This window comes from Gopherus flavomarginatus, chromosome 3 (assembly GCF_025201925.1).
Source record: "Gopherus flavomarginatus isolate rGopFla2 chromosome 3, rGopFla2.mat.asm, whole genome shotgun sequence".
Taxonomy (NCBI): Eukaryota; Metazoa; Chordata; order Testudines; family Testudinidae; genus Gopherus; species Gopherus flavomarginatus.
In genome coordinates this window covers 235,572,260-235,597,232 of record NC_066619.1, presented here as the reverse complement: position 1 = coordinate 235,597,232, position 24,973 = coordinate 235,572,260, and the positions used below count along the sequence as shown (strand labels likewise).

The following is a 24,973-nucleotide window of genomic DNA, read 5'->3' as shown; positions in this document are numbered from 1 at the left end:
AGGACCTACTGAATGCATTCTCTCTCTGTTCTGCCCTCAGAGTTGGGGGAGCTCCTGTCCCACGTGATGCCTCCATCACATGGGATGGAAGGAGGGTGGATTTGGGATGTGTGAGCCATGTGCTGAGGGCGGTGGCAGGGCAGGGTAAGCCCAGCTGCTACAGATGGTCTGGCAGGTTCCAGGCTTTCACAGTATAGCATGTGCTGCTGCTCCTACTTTGGTGGCTGTTTGGGGCTGGGTCTTTAGAATATTTGTGTTTGCTTATTATTTTTTCATGCAGCCATAATTTTTCTGTGCAAGAGAATCAAAGTGGTGTTTTTCAACAGTTCACAACTTAATTAAACCTGAATGGAATTTCATGGGATAAAGAAAAGCCTCCTCTCTAGTCCAAAGACTTTCTCCTTATTAAATTTAAAGGCCTGCAGCAAACAATAGAGGGGTAGAGTTTTTCCAAAAACAAAACCAAAAAACAAACAAACAAACAAAAAACAACCCAAACAAACAAACAAAAAGGTGCAAGAATCTTTTTATAAGATATGTGTGAGGCAACCTAAATACAGGGTTCACTACCAACTTCCCTTGTAACTACTTGGTTGGAAATTTAGTTGACCATACTATTATTCTACATGGAAAACTCTCAGTGACTTCAATAGAAAAGACTGCTGCATTAGGCCCTAGTTAATAATCCCACTAATTTATCACCTTGTATGCATGTTACACATAAGTTGCATATGGGGACCTTTTGTGAGGGTTAAGGGAGCTCAACCCTATATAGCAACCTTCACCATTTTGCATGATCAGACCCATCATGCTTTTGTAAACCACATCCCACAAACCATATCAGCTGTACATCTACTGTAATCCTTACTTTTATTCAATAAAATTTCTAAATATGTAATATTTCATAATGTGGCTCAGGGCTGTCTGTACTATCTGTATATATCCTCTGATGCTGAATCCTGCTGTAAGTAATTAACATACCTATCGAAAGATGTTCAGTCCTATGCATCCCCGATGTAACTCCATGGATGTCTATAGTTATACCAGCAAAATGTTTGGCCAATAAATCATTATCTGTCAATAAATCAATGACAAACTGTTGTTCAAGTTTCCAAACAATTAACATTTGGTTTATTATACACATACTGTAGTATGACATTTGCTATTAAGACTATAAAGCTTATTTCACAAATGACAAGGGACAGAATTATAGAAAATCTGCCATTTTAACAAAAAAAAATCAAAGTATGTTTTCTTTCATCCACAGATGCCATATGTCACGTTGTATGTGTAACATATAATATAGAGTAACTTGTTGTTGTTTAACATTTTCAGGAACAGAACACTTACATTTCATATAAATAAATGTGTACAGTATACATTTACAGTACATATAGTATATAAATTAGTTAACTGTTAATCAAATTCAGTGTGTTATAGTCCATTGAAAGTCAGCTGTCATGTATTGTGCATGCTGTTTATCGCTATGATTGGCCTCAGGACTGGCCCCAGATACTCTTTTGGTGAAAAATTCCCAAGAAACACTTCCTGGCATAAAATAAATTAGGGCTCAATCCTACAGCGAGGGCTTTGAGTGCTGCACTTGAGCCACTGGTCTAGGCTGACCATGGTGCTTTGTTACACACAGATGAGCGAAGTAAGCTGAGTGGCGTGGGTAAAACAGACTAATGGCATAGCAAGAATATTGGCCCCAGTATATGGCATTAAGCAGTGGTGGCAACCTGCGGCCTACGGACCGCATGTGGTCCATCAGGATAATCCGCTGGCGGGCTGTCAGACAGTTTGTTTACATTTGCATGTCCGCCTGCAGCTCCCAGTGGCCATGGTTTGCCATTCCCGGCCAATGGGCACTGTGGGAAGTGGCGGCCAGTGCGGCCCGCAAGATGCCCATCACTGGCATAAAGCATTAATCAACAGGCTGTGAGAAATAATATTTCAGGAGAACCTTTGGAAGCATTCCTATGGGAGCAGGTGGCCCTCACAAAATGACCTTGCTTTTAGTTTTTAAGCAAAGCTCCTAAGTACACAAGCAGCTCCTACTACTGACTGGCAGCAAGAGTAAATAAAACTCATAAACATGGACACTATATATATCATTTGCATTTACTAGTTTGCACTTAAGTGTCTGTACTTTTGCCGTACCCTATAATGTGTTCCATGTATCAATCCCAATTTTTCACTAACCACATAGTAACTCTTCAGAGAGAGCACAGGCATGGGTGGTGTGTAATGGAGGCTGGGGGAGGCTAAGCTGCCCCAATCCTCTGCTAATGCTCCCTGCTGCAGCCCCAGGACTTGGCTGTGGCGAAGTTCAGAGCTCCTCTGGGAGGCCCGGGCTCAGGGTTTGGCCCCAATCGGCCAGCCAGGGTTCAGGGTTCCTCCAGACTGCTTCAGGTGCCAGCAGGCCAGCCCAGGCTCGGGGCGGTTCCGGGCACCAGCCAGGGTTCAGGGCTATGCCAGAAGACTGCTCAGTGAGAGCGAAGGATTGGAAGAGGGCAAGGCCTCAAGCAAAAAGGGAAGGTGGCTGGGGACTAGCCTCTCCGAATGCAGGCACGCACAGCCCATGTTGGTGAATATATTGTGCATGTTTCTTTATATTATGTGGAACTTTCTCCACATGACTGCTGAGGAAATGCTAAGTGTTAATGCTTAGGCTCTCCACACTTCATTCAGCAACACTCAGAAGTCTGCAGGATCATGCTCTTAAAGAATAATGCCATGTCTCTTGAATGTTGATTCTTTGCTGTACTTAGAATTCTTGTGCCTCCGCTCCTCTTCTTCAGAAAGCATCTTCACTTTCTGCTATCTCATCAATTATACGCAGCAAATCTTCAAATGTAGGGCGTCCCTCAGGTTTCTAAGAATTAAAATGCTTTGTTGTACTGCCAGTTACTAAAGTCACATCAGAAAGATTTTATTTTGCTGAAGCAATAATGTGTACAAAATAAAATAGCAGGAAAAATGTATGTGTAAAAAGATAAAAAATGCCATTAAATTTAAGCAGATGAGAGGCAGAATAAAGAAACATGGCAGGTAAATTTCTATTAACCTAAAGTATTGCTAGGACATCTCATACCCGGTGAAGCCATAAAATGAGGTTGTATGCTATTCTATTTCTTATTAATCTAAAATTAATTTAGAACCTCACACAATGCTAAAAATGTTATACAGCATTATTTTTCTTAATAGATTTCTAGGTGGAAGAAGGTTATTGTGTTGATAAAGGAACTGCCATACCGAATCAGACCCAAGAGCCATCTAGGCCAGCGGCCTGTATCTGACAGTGGCCAGCACTAGATGCTTCAGAGGAAGGTGCCAGAAGCCTCTCATTAGGCAGAAGTGAGAATTTGCCCTCCCTGTAAACCCTTTCGAGATTGGCCTAAACTCTGCAGCATGAAATTTAACATCCCTTCTAAAATTTATGTTAGCCATAGCTATTGTAACTCTTGTCATCAGTATAAATATGCAATCCATTTTTAAATGGATAAATTCTTGGTCTCAACAAGAATCATGTATCAGTGAGTTCCACAGTCTAATCATATATTATGTGAAAAAGTACTTCCTTGTAACACTTTTGAATTTACCACCTTTTAATTTCATTGAGGGTCCTCTTATACTTGTGTTATTAGACAGCAAAAACAGAAGATCTTGACCTACCTTTTTTACCATGAATTATTTTATACCCAGCAAATTGACTGATTCTCTGTCAGCCTTCCTGACTCTGATATGCTTGAAGAATGTCTTGTCATTTTTTAAAATACCTTTGGCTAGTTGTTATTCAAAAGCATTTTGTTCAATGTTGCTGCCTCTAATCTCTTTCAGTGTTATGCACTCCATATCCTTTTCTTGATCTGGAGGTTGTTAGTATAGGCATACTAATATATTTATATTCTTACAGCTTGGGATTTGTATCATAGATTCAACTGCATAGTACTCTCATTGGATTCTATGGAATATTTTGTGTTCAGCACTACTCCCTCACTACTTCAACTTTGTCTGTCTTTCTATATAGTTTATCGCTAACGCTATGTTTCAGTCACGGGTATTTTTAGTAAAAGTCATGGACAGGTCATGGGCCATAAACAAAAATTTGCAGGCCTGTGACCTGTCATGACTTTTACCAAAAATGGCCACTCTGACTAAAACTTAGGAAGGGGCTGCAGGTGCTCTGGCGGGGAACAGTCTGGGGACGCTATTAGTGCTGGGAGAGGTGGCCTGGGACCCTGCTGGTGCTGGAGGAGGTGGGGGAGCAGGCCGCAGCATGCAGCCTGGGACGCCCGCTGGTACTGGGGGTGGGAGGAGCCAAGCCATGGCATGTGGCCCAGGACCCCTACTGGTGCTGTGGAGGTTTGGGGAAGCTGATGGGGCTTCCTACCCAGTTCCACATCCCTGCAGCTCCTAGCCAGTGGAGGCAGGGGCCAGGGCAGGGGCTCTACTGCTCCAACCACAAGCACCAGCTGCCGCAGATTCCATTGGTCAAGAACTGCAGACAATGGGAGCAGCAGGGGTGCGGCCTGTGGGCACAGACAGCTCGCGGCTTGGAGACCCTCACGCTCCGCCACCTATGAGCTTCAGGGGGACTATGCCAGTGGGAGCCAGGGAGCCTCCCACCCCAGGTAAGTGCCCTCCGTGCACTCCCTAACCCCCTGCTCTAGCCCTAAGGCCCCTCCCACACTCCCAAACTGTTGCTGCTGGCACAGGAGCTTCCTGGCTTGGGCAGCCTCTGAGCCAGCACTAGCCACAGCAGAAGTCACGGAGGTCACAAAAAGTCATGGAATCTGTGACTTCCGTGACCACTTGGACAGACTCGCAGCCTTATTTATAGCCAGGTATTACAGTATCCCATTGATTTTTGTCATTCGACCATGTTTCTATAATGCCTGATACATCAAGGTCCTCTTTTTCTGTGAGGCATTCTAGTTCAACTATTTTTGCTTTTATGCTTTTTGCATTTATGTATGGATTTTGTATTTTTACCAGCTGCCTGTTTTAGTTAATCCCTGGCAATGACACTCTGCTGATTCACAGAGGTTTCCCCTTTGGTCTTTTCCTGCCCCTGCTCTAGAGCAATTATAAAGCAAAAGAGATCTTTTCCCCTAAGAAATAAACATGAAAGTTGAGTGAGACAAATGGTGTCAGGAAGTCATTGGAGTAATACTAAACATTACCAAGTCACAGAGCCCAGTCCTGCTTTCAGTGAAGTCAATGGCAAAATTCATATGGATTTCAGTGGGAGCAGGACGGGGCCCATAGTCAGGGAAAGAGGAAGTTTTCTGTTTGCATAGGTGGGGTGATTTCAGGAATGTGTCGGATCAGTTGACGCAGAAGATCCCAATATATGGCTTTAGTGCCTTCAACCTTGTGGAGCACGAAATCTTTTGAACTACAACATTTAATTCTGCTGCTGTTTGTCATTTCTTCCTACTTTTCCCTCTGTTCTCATTGGTACCATTATTGACCTGTTTTCACTTTTAGTTACCCTGCTCTCTGTTAATAACTACATGTTAAAAAGAAAAAAGTGACGAGAAAAAATTATTTCCCTACCTGTGTAACGACCTCTCAGCATCTAACCACCTTGTTTATTTCAAAGTGCTCCCATGTGGTCACTCCAATACCCATCTCTCCATCCTCCATGTATATCATGGCCACTAAAACCATCTTATTCTTATTTCCCATTTGATCTTTCCCTGTCACCCTGTCCCTTTGTCTTCTTCCATTGTCTCCTTCTTTGACACTCCTCAAATTTTAAGACTTACCTTCAAGAATACACCAAGTTCCAACCTGGCCTAGATTTCTGACCTCATCTCTTATTATGTTCTGCCTCTGCTGATCCATCAACAATAGCAGCTTAACTGCCTTGTTCATTTTTTTCCCCCACACCTTTCTCCATGTTTCTTTCCATAGTGCCTGTATGCACGGAATACAAGGAGAGATCCTCAAGGCCACCTCATGGTTGAGAAGGGTGGCTTTTGAATAAAATGCAATCAGAATTTTAGACTGATAATTAGGTGTGGCAACAAAACTCAGCTTTTGGTGGGTAAAGAAAGGACAGAAAAAGAAATGTACCTCATGCCAGCACATTACCATCACTTCATACACATTCTTGGTAGCTAATTTTGGCCGATACAGACGCTGTCCTTGGCTAACCATAGTTACCACTTCATAATTTGTGTTTTTCTCAAAGGGCATTTTACCCTCAGTAAATACTTCCCACATTAGAACACCTGGAAAATGAAAGGCATGAATAGATTGTCAAGTAAATAACAAATACTCCTTTAAAATACTTGTATGCCACTAACTATGGATTTGGTTTTTTGAATGATAAATGTGTTCAATACGGGCCCTATCCTGAAAAAGCTCAGTTCCCTAACTACCCAGCAGGCCTAATTCACCTAACATCTGTGTAAATAAGAAGTAACTCCACTGACTTCAATGGAATTACATCAGTGGAAAACTGGGGCAAATGAGAGAAGGATCAGGACCAATGATTTCACTGAGCATATCCTAGGAGGTTTGGATTCTCCTTGAACAATTGGACCCTAATTGCTTATTGGTGAATTGAAAAAAAATAATTTCCTTATTTAATTGCTAAAGAGTGTCTTACCAAATGACCAGACATCTGATTTGCTGCTGAATCGGCTATAATTAAAAACCTCCGGGGGACACCACTTTACAGGAAATTTAGCACCTGAAGAGCTTGTGTACTGGTCATCAAGGACATACCTAAAAAACAAAAGCATGTGATATTTCCAGTCTGATTCCCTTTCTGAAATCACCATTTATGTCATATTTGCTTATATTTTAGGAGCTCACATTGCCCTCTAGTGGTTAGTGATTGTTAGTCTCACAAAGTGTATTTGAAAAAACAAAACATCAGTAATAGTGCTAAGGGTTTATTTATGCCTGTTAACTTTTCTCATTGTTACACAGTCTTTCCTTGTAGTTATTCATTTCATACTGTAGGTCAGGGGTTCTCAAACTTGGGCTCAGGAACTGTCAGCCTCCACCCCAAACCACGCTTCACCTCCAGCATTTATAATAGTATTAAATATTTTAAAGTGTTTTTAATTTATAAGCGGGGCGGGGGGGGTTGCACTCAGAGGCTTGCTGTGTGAAAGAGGTCACCAATACAAAAGTTTGAGAACCACTGCTGTAGGTCATGTATGAATTACATTGTTACACTGAGGAAAAGAGCTATGTGAAAAATGCCAGTTTCTTACTCCACAGAGATCTGGTGCTCATGGGACAGTTTGTGTTCAGATATCATGTAAGTGCACAAGTTGAGTAGATGGGAAGGGTGAAAGGAACCAGGCACGGTGCAGTTTGACAACAACAGGCACTGTCAAAGTCCCTGTTCTCCGATTGCTTCCTCATAGTGCCCCCACAGGGACCCGTCAGTGGAGCTGGCAAGAAGTGTAGAGAAACTTCAAGAGAAATTGTCCCACCCTGTGGCACCATGCCTCCTAGTGTTCCTGCATCACCGTTTACACAGATGACAGGCTATCTGGGGCCAGTGTGTCCCTCTTTTCTTTATTTACAAATATAATGTGTTACAACTGCTAACCCTGCAGTCTGACTACATCTACTGAAGACTAGATTCTATTGTGCATCATCAACACAATTTTCAGATTCTTTTTAGAGAATCTTTTATCATAAGAAGATTGGAAAATGGGGGGAGCCGGAGATGTGAAATTTTTCATTTTGTTCTCGTGAACAAATGTTGTCCAACTTTATTCCTTGTGATAGTGCAAAAAGAGAGAGCCCATCTTGACTTTCAGATCCCAGGGTGAGTTATAGGGTTGGCAGTAAGAAAAATCATTTTATGAGTTGCTAATTGAACACCTTTGATAAAGAATTCATTGAGAGTGACTGAATATAGAACCCACCACATCAGAATTTTGGCAAAGAAAATTTGAGTGAATGTTAGGTTTTAAATGGGTGAGATTATACTAGATTATCCTAATGGGGGCAGATAAGGAGCAGCCAAGTTTCCAGATGAACAAATGTGTTGACTGGCATAAGGTAAAAAGGGACTTCTAAGATACAGAAAGAGGAGGGGTCAAGGGGAAAGCTACACTGTTTCATGAACAACTGTTTTCCTTTTCTGAATACAAAGCTGGTGATGACAGTAATAAACAGGTTTTTCTTCAACATTGAACATAGAAGTCTTGTGACTTTTAAAAATAATATTTTAACCAATGCAAGCAAAATCCAATTGTCTAAATGTGTCGGAGTTATCATAATAACAATACTTTAAGGATTTCAAAACACTTTACAACCAGTTATGGCCCATTATACCCATCGTTAAGAGGCCCAGTCTCCATAAAGTGATGCACAGCAGGGGGTTGAGCCTAGTCTGTGTATTCTGTTCAGAGCAGGGTGGAAGCTACAACTCCTTACTCCATCTATATGTAAGATGTGCTAAAGTGCCTGTCACTATAATGCCCCACAAAACAAGTTGCATCATTTTGCTTTTCTTATTTTTTAAAAAAGAAAGAAAATATCACACTGTGACCACAAAATAAGTAAGTTTGAGAGGGAGAAATTTACAAAACCACTGCAAATAAGACAAGTTAGTTACCTGGAGAAAGAAATGTCATTTTTGTCTGTAATTTTAAAGTGATGTAATGTCTCAAGTGCAAGAACACATGTTATGCCAAATTCATTCAAAAACCATTGCAAATAAGTATGTCAACTTGGCTGTACCTTGTCATTCCAAAATCAGACACTTTCACCACTCCTGACTCATTCACTAAACAGTTTCTGGCAGCCTGCAAAGGGAATAATTATGTAATCAATTGTGAGGAAAAATCAAAATAAGAACATGATTAGATGAAATTCTATTTATTGTATATTGGAATAAATTCTACAATCACTATTCAGAAAACTCACATTGAATTTGATAGGAATTCTGCATGAATAATAACTGTACAATTTGGTCTGTTGTTGTGAAGCCCAATCATAATTTATAGTGAGAGAATAAAACACAATGCTTGCATTATTTGCATGTTCATTTTCTATATGTAGTGCTTGATCCTCTTTTCACTTATGCTAGCATAAATCAAAGTCAGTTGAAGACAGTGGAGTTACACCAGTTTAAAATCAGATTTTGGCTCAGAAATTAGACACCTACTGAATGACATGATTTATCTGCTTATATTCTTTATTATTTATTACTTAATTTAACTAAAACTATGGGGGCTGAGTCTACTGTCCCTTACACCAGTGTAAAGCAGGAATAGTTCCTCTGAAGCAATGGAATTACATAGGTATAAACTCAGTGTGATGATCACAGTCAGGCCCCCTGCTGTTTAGCATTTTGCTCATTTCTAGTACATCAGAACCTTCTCAGGCCCTAGTCTCTTTTCCCACATGTTCTAACTCATTTCAGTGGTGTTGCACGTGATTTATGGGTATAAGTGAGAAGAGAATCAGACCCTAATATCTTAATGATATAGCAAAGTTCATCATTCAGAGAAACACATAATTTTGTTGCCTCCAGTGAAAATTAGCATTAGTATAGCTGTCCTTCATATACATACAGTATACAAAAAAGGAAGATCAACTCTAATGATCTGATTCTCCCTTTTATTAAAGCAAGCAGTGTTTCAAATGAAACTGTGTTTTAGAGCAGTGGTTCTCAACCAGGGGATATGCAGAGGTTTTCCAGGGGGCACATCAGCTCATCTGGATATTTGCCTAGTTTTACAACAGGCTACATAAAAAAAACTAGTCAAGTCAGTACGAACTAAAGTTTCATATGAACAACTTGTATATACAGTTCTATATACTATGCACTGAAATGCAAGTACAGTATTTATATTCCAATTGATTTATTTTATAATGATATGGTAAAAATGAGAAAGTAAACATTTTTTCAGTAATAATGTAGTGTCTCTTTTGTATTTTTATGTCTGATTTTGTAAGTAAGTAGTTTAAGTGAGGTGTAACTTGGGGGTAATGCAAGACAAATCAGACTTCTGAAAGGGGTACAGTAGTCTGGAAAGGTTGAGAGCCACTGTTTTAGAGGAACAGTAGTATATTACTTATCTTAGACTCCTACATGTTATCTAAAACTATGTCATACTAGAACCACTGTGTAAGATAGAGAGCTTTCAAGACATCATCCCATTGCTCACCAAAGTAAATATTTCATTAAGATCAGTCACTAGGTCAATGATGAAACAGACAAGATATAAATAAATTCTTTTAAGTGCTTACTTACTGAAACAGAGACATATTATAAAATGAGCAGGAGAAATTACTGTATGTGGTTAGTAAGAATTCTGAATAATGAAATTAATATATTATAAAGCATAATTTTCTGTGCAGAATTTCCAACAATAATAATTTTATTAAAACACTTCGGAGGTTTTTAATCCGCTGCCCATGCAAATTCAATCATTCCTCCTTGCCGCAGGTGGGTTAATTTTGTGGATTTTGCTTAATATTAACACAACCAGTTAAACAATAGCATATATTTGAGAAAGTTATGAGTAACTGAAAAAGAGACATGTTTAGAATCGAAACAGTTTCTTACTCTTAACTATTAATGCATACATCAGAAATGTAGTAAAGAGGCTTATATGATATTACCAGATCTCTGTGGATAAAACTGTTTCTCTCCAAGTACTTCATCCCTTCACATACATCCTGGCACATTGTCAGCAGGGTATCTTTATTAAAGTGTCCACGTTTTTGTCGAAGGTAATTCAGAAGGCACCCATGTTCCATGAACTCTGTCACTATGTAAATAGGCTTCTGCTGTGTACAGACCCCATAGAGCTGAACTAATTTAGGATGGGTTAGCTTCCTGAAAAAAGATTTAAAACATATAATTATTGTACCTTTCATCCCTCCAAGAAGTCTCCTCACTTAATGTTGTAGTTATGTTCCTGAAAAATGCTACTGTAAGCAAAACGATGTTAAGCAAATCCAGTTTCCCCATAAGAATTAATGTAAATGGAGGGGTTAGAGTCCAGGGAAATTTTTTTCACGCACACACACACACACACACACACACACACACACTATAAGTTTTAAACAAACAATTTAATACTATTACTATACACAACAATGATGATTGTGAAGCTTGGTTGAGGGTGGGATATTTCCCAGGGAATGCCTTACTGCTAAATGATGAACTAGCACTTGATTGATCCCTCAAGGGTTAACACATTGCTGTTACTGTAGCCTCATACTCTACAAGGCAGCACAAATGGATGGAGGGGAGACAGCATGGCAGAGAGAGACAGAGATATACAGCATGTATGTGAGTGAGAGATGCGTATTGCCCCTTTAAGTATGCTGATGCAACTCTAAGTACACTGCCCTTTCAAGTAGATCAGCAAGTTGAGACAGCAGCTACTGCCAGCAAGCTCCCTCCATCCTGAGCCCTATCGTGTGCCCCCCTGCTCTATGGAGATGGAGTAAGCAGGGGGCAGGAGCAGTGGGGAGGGGGACCACCCTCACATTAGCATCTTTCTTCTCCCTTCTCCCCTCCCGCCCCGGACAGCAAGCAGGAGGCTCCCAGAAGCAGTTCCAAGGAGCAGTATATGGCAGTGGGGGGAGGGACAGCTGAACTGCCAGGCAATTGATAGTCTGCTGGGCAGTTGCCGCACAGGGAACTTAGGGGAGCGGGGAGATGATAGCGGGGCTGCTGGTCCACACTGGCTCCAAGTCTCCACCAAGCACTAACGGGATGCTCTTTCTGCAAGCAGTGGACAAAGCAGGCAGTTGCCAAGACAACATTATAATGGAGCTTTGCACAACTTTAAAAGAGCACGTTTTCTAATTGATCAGCAATGAAACAATGTTAACCAGGATGACTTTAAGTGAGGAGTTACTGTACAAATCTCACCTGGCTAGAATTTTTTATTTATAAAATAAAAAATAAATAATTGGAGATATACCAACCTCCTAGAACTGGAAGGGACCTTGAAAGGTCATCAAGTCCAGCCCCCTGCCTTCACTAGCAGGACCAATTTTTGCCCCAGATCCCTAAGTGGCCCCCTCAAGGATTGAACTTACAACCCTGGGTTTAGCAGGCCAATGCTCAAACCACTGAGCTATCCCTCCCCCTTATAAAGAAGTGCATATGTACCAGAAACCTGGGCCCTGTGGAATAAGTGCTAAGTATTATACAGCAACTCACATCATTACTTTAGCTTCTTCTATGAAGTCCTCTTCATACATTGCACCTTCTCGGATTGCTTTGATGGCCACTTTATATTGCGCCCTCCATTTGCCAAGACGCACCACTCCAAAGAGACCACTCCCCAATTCTCTCATGAAGGTCAACTCTGATGGATTAATTTCCCATTTCTCTATAAGAAAGAAAAAACAATGACTGTTAAATTATAATAGGGAACATGTTAGATCTAAAGTGACAGAGGAGTGTGTGAAAATACTACTAGCAAATTTGGGGATTTAGGTGTACTTTGGAACCACTTTAAAAATCTTTGTATCTCATGAATTGTGAAACAGCCACAGCCTACAACAAACTTTTAACCAAGACAGAAGTCAAAATCAGACTCTGTTTTTTAAACCATTAATTAAATACTAGTCACTGAAAGCCCATGCTCTTGAATGGGTGTCATTCATAAAGTCGTGTGCTTAAAAAAGGCTGAGAACTTAAAAATTGGACAGTAACAGACTGTGAATCCAAGTGATGATTAAACCTGGTCATATTCTTTCGTAGATTCATAGATTTCAAGGCCAGACTGGACCACAGTGATCATTTAGCCTGACCTCCTGTATGGCACAGGCCACAGAACATCCCAAAAATAATCCCTAGAGAGTATCTTTTAGAAAAAACATCCAATCTTGACTTTAAAATGGTCAGTGATAGAGAATCCACTCTGATCCTTGATAAAGTGTTCCAATGGTTAACTACTCTCACCATTAAAAATGTACACCTTATCTCCAGTCTCAATTTGTCTAGCTTCAACTTCCAGCCATAGGATCATGTTATGTCTTTTTCTACTAGATTGAAGAGTCCATCATTAAATATTGTAGATACTTATATCTCTATATAGATACATATCCCCATGGAGATACTTACAGACTATAATCAAGTCACTCCTTAATCTTAACTTTGTAAAACTAAATAGATTGAGCGCCTTGAGTCTGTCACTATAAGGTACATTTTCTAATCCCCTAATCATTCCTGTGGCACGTCTCTGAACCCTCTACAATTTATCAACAGCCTTTTTGAATTATGGGCACCAGACCTGGACACAGTGTTCCAGCATCACTGCCAAATACAGAGGTAAAATAACCTCTCTACTCCTATTCGAGATTCCCATTTTTATATATCCTAGGATTGCACTAGCCCTTCTGGCCATAGCGTCATACTGGGAGCTTATATTCATCTGACTATCTACCACAACCCACACATTTTTTCAAAGTCACTGCTTCCCAGGATAGAGTCCTTTATTCTGTAAGCCTGGCCTACATTCTTTGTTCCTAGAGGTATACATTTACATTTAGCCATTTTAAAATGCGTATTGTTTGCTTGCATCCAGTGCACCTCAGTGTCCTTTTCATTATTTACCACTTGCTCAATTTTTGTATCATCTGCAAACATTATCAGTGATGATTTTGTGTTTTCTTCCAGGTTATAGATAAAGATGTTAAATAGCATAGAACCAAGAATTGATCCAAGTTGGACCCCACTGGAAACCAAGCAGCCTGATGATGATTCCCTATTTAGAGTTACATTTTCAGACCTATTAGACAGTTTTTAATCTATTTAATGTGTGCCATGTTAATCGTATACTGTTCTAGTTTATTAATCAAAATGTCATGTGGTACCAAGTCAAACACCTTACAGAAGTCTACGTATATTATGTCAATACTATTACTTTGTACAACCAAACTTGTAATCTCATCAAAAACAGATATCATATTAGCTTGACAGGGTTTATTTTTCATAAATCCATTCTAAACAAAAAGAGCTCTCAACCATACTTATAGCGGTTTCCATCACTTCACACTGACTCAAACAGATATTCTAGGCTTCATAGTGATGTATGAGGTTATTGTGTGTAGTAGTTGTGTTGTTGTGTGGATGGCTGCATTGATTTGTGTGTGGGTTGTGTTACACTGGGAGAGTTGTGTGGATTCGTGGCAGATGAGGGGTGTGTGCTGAAGAGAGGGGCTCTGTGTGTTTGGGCTTATTGTGTATACTGGTTGTATTGTGTAGATGGTTGTTTTGATTTGTGGGGTGGTGCTAGGCTATGTGGTGCTTTGTGTGGGTGGCAGTTGGGTACACAGCTGTGGCAGTTGGACCAAGTAATCCACACAATTTAGTCTCTTGAGGGCTGTAATATCTTGTTCTAATTTCAGTTGTTGGGTTTATTGTGTGGGTGCTGGGCACTGTGGTGACCTGTCATATACAGGAGGTCAGAGTAGGTGATCTGGTGGTCTCTTCTGGCCTTAAATTCTATGATCCTAATCCACCATCTGTGCAATCTCCCTCATATAACCAATGAAACTGAGGCATGCAAATTAGTTGTAGAGTAAGGATGGTGAACTGTTGAGTTACCTCTGATATCACAATGGTCTAATATTTTTGGCATGGCATAGATGCAGAGCCGTCCCTAGCTTCCTCCAAACTCCTGCCCCTCCTCTTCCCGCACCTGCTCCACCCCTTCCCCCAAGCCCCTTTGCTGCCTCTTTCCAGCTTCCGCCCCCTCCACAAGTGACACTGGGAGTCGGTGGGGTGGAGCGGGCTGGTGCCAGGCCCCCCACTAACCCTCTAGGCCACCCTGGACCCCGCATTCCAAAACATGGGACCCGGGCCTGTTGTTCCAGTCCCTCCTATGGACGGGATGGCTCTGCATAGATGTACTGTTTTAATTCATAAAGTCAAAGTGACTGAGAACTTAAAAATTGTATGGTGGCTGACTGCAAAATCCAGTGATGATTGAATCTGGTGGTATTCTGAACAAAAAGAACCCTCAATCATGCTTATAGCTGCTTCCATTGTTTCAGACTGACCCTAAGACATAACAGGCTTCAGAGTGATACAGAGTGCCAATCCTGGACTCCTATTATGTAGATTGACATTGTATTATCACTTGTATTATACTTGAATCAGCAAACTGCCCTAATCTAAAATTTTGTCAATTCCTCTAAGCATCATAACCTAGAGATGCACAATGTCTGATGTGCTAAAGTATGAGCCAGATCATTCCATTCTATTCCACTCCACAGAAAGCCAAAACAACGTATGGGATGGCCCAATTTAAGTAGCAGAATGAGCTTGAGGGCCTGCAAAGGAGGAAAAGGCAGGGCCCTCTAACTATGCAGATCACCAGGCATCCACAGGGGCAATAAAGGGAGGCAATGAATTCTTGTGGAGAACAGACCCTCCTGCCACTTCCTTCAGGAGCAATGTAGTCCTTGCATTTCCTGACACACCTGGATTCCAAATCTACTCTTCCTGTGAGGTTTTAAAGAATTAATCCTGACAGTCACAATAAAAAATTAGAGATTTCCATCATTTTTAGTATATATTTTGTCAATTTAGATTTACACAATTTCACTTTCTAGGAAATTACTGTATATTTATGAAGGTGTGTTATTACCATAGCTGAACCCTGCAGTAGTTGGTGCAGGCTTCTTCTTTGGAGTCACTGGGTATCGCAACCGTGTAACAAGACCTAAAATTTGGAGAAAATTTATAAATGGAACATAGTCTACCACAAAATAGTGTTAGGCAGCAAGTCACTCATATTTTTATTGTGTATTATAATACTGGATATAGTAGTTGTAGTGATATTGGTCCCAGGATTAGTGAGACAAGTTGGGTGAGATAGTATCTTTTATTAAACCAACTTGTGTTGGTGAAAGAAACAAGCTTTTGAGCTTACACAGAGCTCTTCTTCAGGCCTAGGAAAGGTACTTTGTGTCACAGGAAAATGCAAGTAGGGGGACAGAATATATAAATAAATAGAGGTGAGGATATAGTGACAGTTCTTTCTTCTAGGAAAAAAAAGAACTGAACTTATTCTTGATGTATACATCTTTGCTTTGTCTTGATCACTTGATGATTCCCTCTGGGGCACTTGGAATTGGCCACAGTCGGAAGACGGGATACTGGGATAGATGGACCTTTGGTCTGACCAATTATGGATGTTCTTATGTTCTTTAACATTGAATCTGTCAGCATTCAGCCCCTCTGAAAATAAGAACTCTTAAAATTTGGCCTACGTGTTGTCTGTATTTTTTATTGCTAAAATAATATACATCTAGCATCTAGAACACCACCACTGGCTGTTGAGGAGGGACTGCACCTACTGTAGCTCAAGTTGGAAAGATTTTCTAAAAGGTATAGTCTCATCAGTATGTTTGATGATAGTCTCATCAGTATGTTTGATGATTAGTGCATGCAGCTCCCATTTATAATAACAAGAGTCACTCACATAAAATCCCTTTTAGTCAGACTCCATTTTGACTAAATATTCTCCTAACACCCAGTTAGGAAAAGATAAAGATAGTAAACGAATAAAGGATAAAACAGAAGGAACAATAACCAAGTAAATAATTTTTAAAAATGAACTAAAATTATGACAATAAATAAGAGTCATTGTTATGTTTTGGAGGAGAGGAATTTGCACTTATCTTGCTTCCAGATTTATTATTTTAGAATTATTTATATTCAAATAATGTAACAAAAACTTCCTCAGATAATTCTCAGAGGATCCCAGGTCCCCTCAAATTTGATGTAAGCATCTTGAAAATATATCCTTTGAGATGGGATCAACCACTGTCTGGACTTGAGTGAAAATCACTGTATCGTTTTAATTTCTGTGCACTGGTCAATATCCTGGAATGTGTGCTAAATGGCCAGTGGATTCTGACTGCTAGCATAACCAGCTACAGGATCACCACAGTGCCAACAGGATTGTCTGCTGCCATATTGCTGGTGTATAGGTTCCTAAACCATCCCTTCCTGAGTACTGGCATAGAGGATGTTGCTGGGATACGTATATACCAATTCCCAGCTGCCTATTCAGCCCCTTGTATCTGTTAGTAGCCGGTGTTGGCTAAAGCCCTTAGGTTACTCTGGGGTACTAATATTACACAGAGTAGAATCAGGATCAGGGGAATGCAAAGGTGAGCTTTACAACACATTTGGAGCCCCTTAATTGTCTTATCTGTCTGTCCCTAAACCTTAGCCAAGGATCTAGTCCACTGTGTAGTAAGTTAATGAAAGATATTGGATGGATTCAAAATTTAATGAAAAGAGACTACAGTAAAAATAAACTATATAGTTCTGAACACCCCCTAATTATGAGGAGTTTGTTCAATGTGTAAAATTTAGAAGTTATTCATGAACTAAAAAGAAGATTTTTAAAAAAAAAACATTTTAGAGTGATGCTATAAACAGGAAATTTTGTAAAAGGCAGTGTCCCATAGTCCCTTTAAAGGGCATTTATAGTCTGAAGAGAGACTATGTTAAGATGGCATCATCTTCCTATTCAATTTGCTTCTATTTAATTGACAGAAAAATCAGATTCATTTACCTGCTGCATTATGTTTATGATACTCAATTATCTCTGGAATGGTGTTAAAAAGATGTTTTTCTGCTAGATAGTATTGCTTTGGTGATGTCACTGTTTCTTTTATATGGTAGTGTCTTATTCCTGATGAACCTTCTCTAAAAAAGAAGAGTTAAAATACAATCACATTTTTAGGAATGAATCCAGAAGAGAGGTACATGTTAAATAGGAAATGAAATCACCTATAGATATAAAACTGTATCTAGCCCTGCCAGATGGATAAGAGAGAACAAATGGCCACCTGCTTTGTTCACCCATACAACAGCTGTAACAATCACTGTGGTCATAGAGCTCAAAGACTGTGTAAGATTAGCACCCACAGTGGCAGTACTGTGTACAGAGGAGGCGATGATGAGTGGGCTCACTCCTATGTATTGTTCTGTGTCATTGGTCCCTTGGTACACTGATTAAAGCACTTGTACCCACTTCAAGGGTATCACTGGCTGTGCTCTCCCTGCCCTCCCTGAAGCTCCTGGAGGCACTGCAGTGCTTTTAAGTACAATGTGTCTCAGAGACCCTTTTGGTGCAGCAGGAATTTGCACCACTCCCAAAGTGGGCCTTTGTCTTAAAGGCATTATCAAGGCTGTAAAATTTAGGCCAAAACTTCCAAGTTGGATACCTAAAGTTAACCACTTCAGCAAATGGTCCAATTTTAAGAGGTGCTGAGCACTTTCAACTTGCACTGATCCCAGTAACAGCAGTGAGTGCTCAGCACCTCTGAAAATAAGGTTACACATTTAGATGCCTAACTGTGGATTCAGGGGGCTAATTTTAGGCATCCACCTTTTAAAATATTGGGTTTATTTCTTTGTTGAACAAATAAATCTCCTTTTTGTAACCTGTGAGCTCATGTGTCTATGCAAATCAAATGTAAACAACAGAAACTGTAATTAGTGACAACAGTAACTTACCCTCCATATTTTGTATAAAGAGATACCGTATACAGACCCGGCTGACTAGAGTCCCTCACCACAAAACCACCTTCTTTATCCTGAAATCCAAGCACAATTACAATTTTAGGCTCCAAGCAATGTTATGCTGCCTTTCTTTTTACTTGTGCTCCCTGATATTTTCATGAGTCAGAGTTAACTGATCATTTCATTTTTAATAAGAGGAGCTACCGTTAAGAGAATTCCATTTGTTAACAATTTTGTGCTGGATTGATACAATAATACAAATACTTACCTCATCTCTGAGAAGTTGTTCTGCCTTACTTCTGTTCAGATTTCTGCAATACCATCTGGAAAAAAAATTCTAAACTCTTAAAGATGTTAGCAATTAAAAAAAAACTTAGTAACTGCATAACATTGTTTTATGTAAGACAGGAAGTCAAACAGAGTCAACATAGTTTGCAGAACCTGAGGACAAGAACTGAATCTATTGAAATACAGTGAATTTACAAGAAGTTTCAGTCATCATTACATTGTGTAGTTTATAGACAGAACCATTCTGAAACAAACTCAGTAGACTCTAACAAAAGCATGGAGCACAATAAAGTTCAGGTAATATAACTTACTCTGCCACCATAATACCAGTCAAATATGTGTATTAACAGCTGTCATTTCAGTGAAAGATCGTAAGCAACTGAACTCTTAACTAAATCTTGAACAGGCTGTTTACACACCAATCATCTAGTTACTAATTGGGCTTATTAGTAAGGTATGAGTTTGTTGGTTAGATTTTAGAGGGTAACTGATCTATTCAGAGTGCAAGTTAGAAGTGAATCAAAGTTTACCTTTGCACATCCCTGATCTTGGTGCTAGTTCAGTGCATAGCCAATCCTGTGTGCTAGGTTAGAACAGCCAAAGAGGTGTTCAAATTTATGCCAGCTACCGATGGGCCACAGCAGTCAAAAACACAGCTGGGGATTGGCATGGTATCGCATGTCTCAGCTATGCCCTCTTTCCCCATTACACTGGAATTTGGGAAAAAGTAGCATACAAGTCCAGCCCCTACATCAGCTCTGCAACACTAGAAAGTAATACTACAAGGCTAAATCTCTAACAGCTCTCTCTTTTGCACCAGAGTAATTCTCCCTGAGCTGGTTAGAACCAGACTACAGCATGCTGGTGATGAGGTGCAAAGTGGTTGCACCAGAGAATTCAGCATGATTTCTTCGTATCTCTCCTTATTAATTTCATAGCACAGAGCAAGGCAAGACGCTCAATAAAAGTCTCAAAACTCAGGGAGTAATGTTGGAAAAGAATGAGTAACATCTAGTAAAGATGAGAAAATGAATCCCTAAAGAATATCTATCTTTGGCCAAAAAATAGAAATGTGAGTCATAAATAATTTGGACCAAAGTTTTGTAATTAGTAATGTAGTTTTATAGACTGCTTTACATATCTTTTCTTGCAGTTTAATTTTATTTAGTATGAGTTCATACGAAACTTTAGTAAGTTTTTAATATATCAGCACAGTAGTTTATGCCTGCTCTTGTTCATAACCTGATATTTTAAAACAAAATTTTAATTCGAAGAAACAGGATTACGAAAGAGCTTCATAACTTCCATCCTCTCAAGTCTCTCATAAGTAGTTCATAATTACCTATATTGTTGTAAAATGCTTGTTGTATTTCCAGTTGTTTATATTTGATTAGCTGATTGAATGTACAAATGTTTAAACTGCACACGGATATCTCTTTTGTTCAAATTTGGACTTACTGGTCCAGATTCTCTGGTCATCTATATTTTCATTGTGCTGCTTATGTTCATTGCTTGGGTGCAGTGGAGAATAAAGGACACTACTTTATTCTTTTATAGTCAGATTCCTTTCAGATGACCATGCCACTTCACATGAAAGATTCAACACAGACTTATAACAGATGAAGTTCCTTAAATGTTTCCCTTGTCCTAGCAATACTACTTTGCTGTTGCTCAAATTTGGACCCAAAAGTACATGACAATCTCCTCTCATTTCCATCACTGTAAATCAAGATATTTACCACAATGAAACAGTGATAGTGAAAGAAGAATCAGAAAAAAAATGTACTTCAAATCTTTTGAAAAGTTCCACTTCTGATCTTCGTTATGTAATCTATAAATTTATACAGATTTATTTTTAAAATATATCCTTGTAATTGCTAAAGCTTAAGGTTTATTTTATCCTATTTCCCACTTTTATGCTAATATTCACTTACTCATACTGATCAAGGTTGTTGGACTTCTTTCCTGTTACATAGTTGCTTGGAATATATCCTGTGCTTCTAGAAAGAATAAGAGAAACATTGCACCATAAACTTTAATCACGATACAATCTGAGTAAGAAGATACAGAATGTATTCTTAAAACAGTTCTTCACATTGCTAATTAGTAAAGGTCACGAGCACTCTTTTACCTTATAATTGACCTATCTAAGGGTCTGAGCCCTGCAGTATTGTTTGTTGCCCCGAGGGCCTGGGCTTACTAGACTGAACTGTTGGCTCAGCCCCTGTCTGAGGGTCTGAGCCCTGAACTGTCGTTGTTGCCTCAGGTAGTGAGGCAGCCTAGCCCTCAGCTGCCCCAGAGAGGGGTGAACCCCAATAGCGGACCCCTACACGTGGTACCAGAAGTGGAGACTTCCACCCAGAATGTGGGCCCGAGCCCTCGACCCCTGTGAGAAAGGGGCTGCGGGGGAGAGAACCCCCCTCCCCGAGAGATGGATCTGTCCCAGCTCTTCGCTTTCTTGACAGGGAGCCAGGAACGACAGCAGGCGGCCCAGTTGCAGCAGCAGCCGGAGCAGCGGGCCGCCCAGCTCCAGCAACAACAACAGCTGGTCGAACAGCTAGGAGCCCAGCAGCACCAGCTGATTCAGGACTTGACCACCCAGCATCAAGACTTCCAGCGGCAATGCTTACAACAGTTTGCGACGGTGCTGTCCCGACCCGTAGAACCGCAGCCGGGAGGCCCGGAGGGGACCCCGCAGCTAACCCGGCCTATCCGGCTAACGAAGATGAGCCAGCGATGATCCAGAAGCCTTCCTCGTAACGTTTGAGCAGGTAGCGGTTGTCGTGGGGTGCGCCCAGAACCAATGGGCTTCCCTCCTGGCCCTGTACCTGATGGGGACCGCTCAGACGGTCTATCAGGGCCTGTCCACGGAGGCGGCCCAGGACTACAACCAAGTAAAGGCCGCAATTTTAGATGCCCTGGACGTGAGTCTGGAGACCTTCCGGCAGCAGTTTCGGAGCCTGGCCTACCCCACCAGGGCCCGGCCCCGGATGGTGGCCCAGGAACTAAGAGAAGCATGCAAGCGGTGGTTGCAGCTCGAATGCCAATGGAGCTCACAGAGCAGATCGTGTTGGAACAATTTATCCACATCCTCCCACCACGAGGAAAGGCCTGGGTCCTCCGCCATCGGCCTACCATGCTAGCCGCTGCCATCACCCTGATGGAGAACTTTCTGGCAGCTGAGACACCGGTGGGTCCGACTAGTCGAGTAGTCCCTCCCCCCCCCAGGGTGGGGCGCCCCAACCCCGAGAGGTGGGGGGCTCCCGCCAGGGCCAACTCTTGAGTTTTCTACCGGGGTCCCAAGCCCCCACCCCAACCCACGGAGGCCGCAGGGCGACAAGCTCCAGCCCCTTCTCCAGTGGCGCGGGAGGCCACCCGTAACCCTCCCCGGGGAACCGTAGGAACACATCCCTGGCCGGGACGAGCAGACCTTGGGCCCTGTTTTTTCTGCAGGGAGTACGGTCATCTACGATGGGATTGCCCAGCGATAGAGTGCAACTTTGGCCAGGTCTGCTCTGGGGAAGCCCGTGCCCAGCGTCCCCAAGCTGCCAAGATCACAGTGCCCTGGGTCATGGAGGGTTACCCAAAGGTGGCCCTCATTGATTCAGGCTGCGGCCAGACGCTGGTCCGCCAAACCTTAGGCCCCCAGGCCGACACCCGCCTGGGGATGATCCGGCTGCAGTGTATCCACGGGGACATTGGGCCATACCCCAGTACTCGGGCCCAGCTAACAGTAGAGGGGGTTACTCGACCAATGGTGGTGGGTCTAGCCCCGCGCCTTGCATACCCAGTGATCCTGGGGCGGGACTGGCCAGAGTTCGCAGAAGTCCTCCGCTGCAACACCAGTGAACGCCCGAGGGTCACACCAGCCTTGGAAGGAGATCCCACTGAGACCGGGGGAGAGGAAGGGGAAGCAGCCGACCCCACCGAACTGACGAGCGAATCAGAGGACTTTCCCTCGGAAGCGATTGAGGAGCCCCCGCTTCAGACTGACTTTTGCCACGATCAAAGGGCCGATCACACGCTCAAGCGGGCGTACGAACAATTGGCCGCTGTCGACGGCACCATCACTGATCCCCACCAGGCAGCCCACTGACCACACTTTGAACTGCGGCAGGAACAACTTTATCGGGTCGAGAGGGACCCCCGTACGGGGGAGTCCCAGACTCAACTCCTCGTGCCCTGGTGCCATCAGCGAGCCATCATGAAACTAGCCCACGACATCCCAGTGGCTGGACACCTAGGCCACGAGAAGACGCTGTCCCGGATTTTGACACGCTTCTTCTGGCCGGGCGTACACCAGGAGGTGAGGAACTATTGTAAGTCCTGCCCAGACTGCCAGTTGGCCACTCCGGCCCAGACCCCTAAGGCACCCCGATCCCCATGCCCTTAATCGAAACCCCCTTCGAGCGGGTGGCCATGGACCTGGTGGGCCCGCTCCCCAAAAGCGTTGCAGGGTTCCAGTATATACTGGTAATGGTGGATTATGCTACCCAGTTCCTCGAGGCCACACTCCTCTGAAGCATCACGGCCCGCAGCATTGCAGGCGAGCTCGTGAAGATCTTCGCACGCGTAGGCTTGCCCCGGGAGATCCTTACGGACTAGGGCACCAACTTTACTTCTCGGGTATTGCAGCAGGTGTGTGAGGTCTTGGGAATCAAGCAGCTACGCACGTCGGTCTACCACCCCCAGAACGATGGGTTGGTAGAACGGTTTAATCGGACTCTTAAGAACATGCTACGCAAGTTTCCCCAAGATGATCTCCGCCGCTGGGACCAGTTACTTCCACCTCTGCTCCTGGTGGTTCGGGAGGTTCCACAGTCATCTACCAAGTTCTCCCCGTTGGAACTACTGTACAGTCGACGCCCATGGGGCCTCTTGGACCTAATGCAGGAGACATGGGAGCAAGCCCCGTCACCTGCCCAGGGCCTCTTAAAATATGTACTCCAGCTCCAGGAGCGCCTTGCGCAGGCTGGGGCCCTGGCGCGCGAGAATTTGAAGGCCGCTCAAGAAACTCAGGCCCAAACCAACAACCGCGAGGCACGGACTCGCGACTTCCAATCCGGAGATCGGGTTCTACTCCTCCTCCCCTCCAGTGAATCAAAGATTGTGGCCTGGTGGCAAGGGCCTTATGAGGTGGTCCGAAAGATCGGGCCTGTCACGTACAAGAGCCAGCAGCCCAACCGGCACAAGAAAAGGCAACGCTACCACGTGAACCTTCTCAAACCGTGGCGGGAGCGAGAAGAGCTGTTAATTAACCCCTACCCACCGGAACCCGAGCTGGGCCCCCAGGTAACAGGTCTGGAAGACTCCGAAGGACCACAGCTTGGAGAGACGCTGACAGCGGAACAACTTAAACAGACCCGGTGTTTCCTACATGCGCTCCCTCGCACCTTCATAACCCAACCAGGATACACCACCCTCGTCCAGCACACCATTCAGACCGAGCCCGCGTGGTGATCCGAGGTGCGACCAGGCCCTTGCCGTATCATGTCCGACAGGTCGTCGAGGAGGAAGTACGGGCCACGCTGGACTTGGGAGTCATCGAGCCGGCACAAAGCGAATGGCACAGCCCAGTAGTGCTGGTACCGAAGCCAGATGGCACCTAACAGTTCTGCATCGATTTCAGATGCATTAATGCCATCTCGAAGTTCGATGCATACCCAATGCCCCAGGTAGATGAGCTACTCGGCCAGTTGGGAGAGGCCCGTTACATCACCACCCTTGACTGAGCAAGGGGTATTGGCAGATCCCCCTCAAGCCAGTCTCCAAGGAGAAGACCACTTTTGCCATCCCTACGGACCTGTATCAGTTTACCCGGATGCCCTTCGGCCTCCATAGGGCCCTGGCCACATTTCAGCAGCCGATGGACCTCCTCCAGCCCCACTGGGACTACGCAGCCGCCTACCTGGATGATGTGGTTATTTATAGTCGCCAATAGGAGAAACACCTTGAGCGGATAGCCGCTGTTCTGAGGTCCCTGCGGGCAGCCAGGTTGACCACCAACCCAAAGAAGTGCCGTATTGGTTGGCAAGAAACGACCTACCTGGGATATACCATCGGGAATGGACAAGTAAAACCCCTTGTGGGAAAAGTTCAGGCCATTGCAACCTTCCCTCCACCGGCCACAAAATGCCAGGTACGCCAGTTCCTGGGACTAGCTGGCTACTATCGGCG

At 42.9% G+C, this 24,973-nt stretch overlaps 1 protein-coding gene across 3 annotated transcripts in view; it reads right to left on the bottom strand.

Annotated features, from left to right (window-relative positions):
• Positions 1-1,099: 1,099 nt before the first annotated feature.
• TEC (tec protein tyrosine kinase) overlaps positions 1,100-24,973 on the bottom strand; it is a 97,901-nt gene continuing 74,027 nt past the window's right edge. Inside the window, exons 8-18 of one of the 3 annotated variants that reach the window (XM_050947691.1) lie at positions 20,731-20,793; positions 18,777-18,831; positions 18,503-18,582; positions 17,556-17,689; positions 15,615-15,689; positions 12,176-12,347; positions 10,618-10,834; positions 8,728-8,792; positions 6,626-6,744; positions 6,088-6,245; positions 1,100-2,878 (exon numbers count right to left, since the gene is read on the bottom strand). In XM_050947691.1, the coding sequence (XP_050803648.1) occupies positions 2,801-2,878; positions 6,088-6,245; positions 6,626-6,744; positions 8,728-8,792; positions 10,618-10,834; positions 12,176-12,347; positions 15,615-15,689; positions 17,556-17,689; positions 18,503-18,582; positions 18,777-18,831; positions 20,731-20,793 (1,216 nt within the window). In that variant the 3' untranslated portion in view covers positions 1,100-2,800. Of the gene's footprint in view, positions 2,879-6,087; positions 6,246-6,625; positions 6,745-8,727; positions 8,793-10,617; positions 10,835-12,175; positions 12,348-15,614; positions 15,690-17,555; positions 17,690-18,502; positions 18,583-18,776; positions 18,832-20,730; positions 20,797-24,973 lie in introns of all 3 variants that reach the window. The other 2 variants (XM_050947690.1, XM_050947692.1) reach the window with 2 other exon arrangements.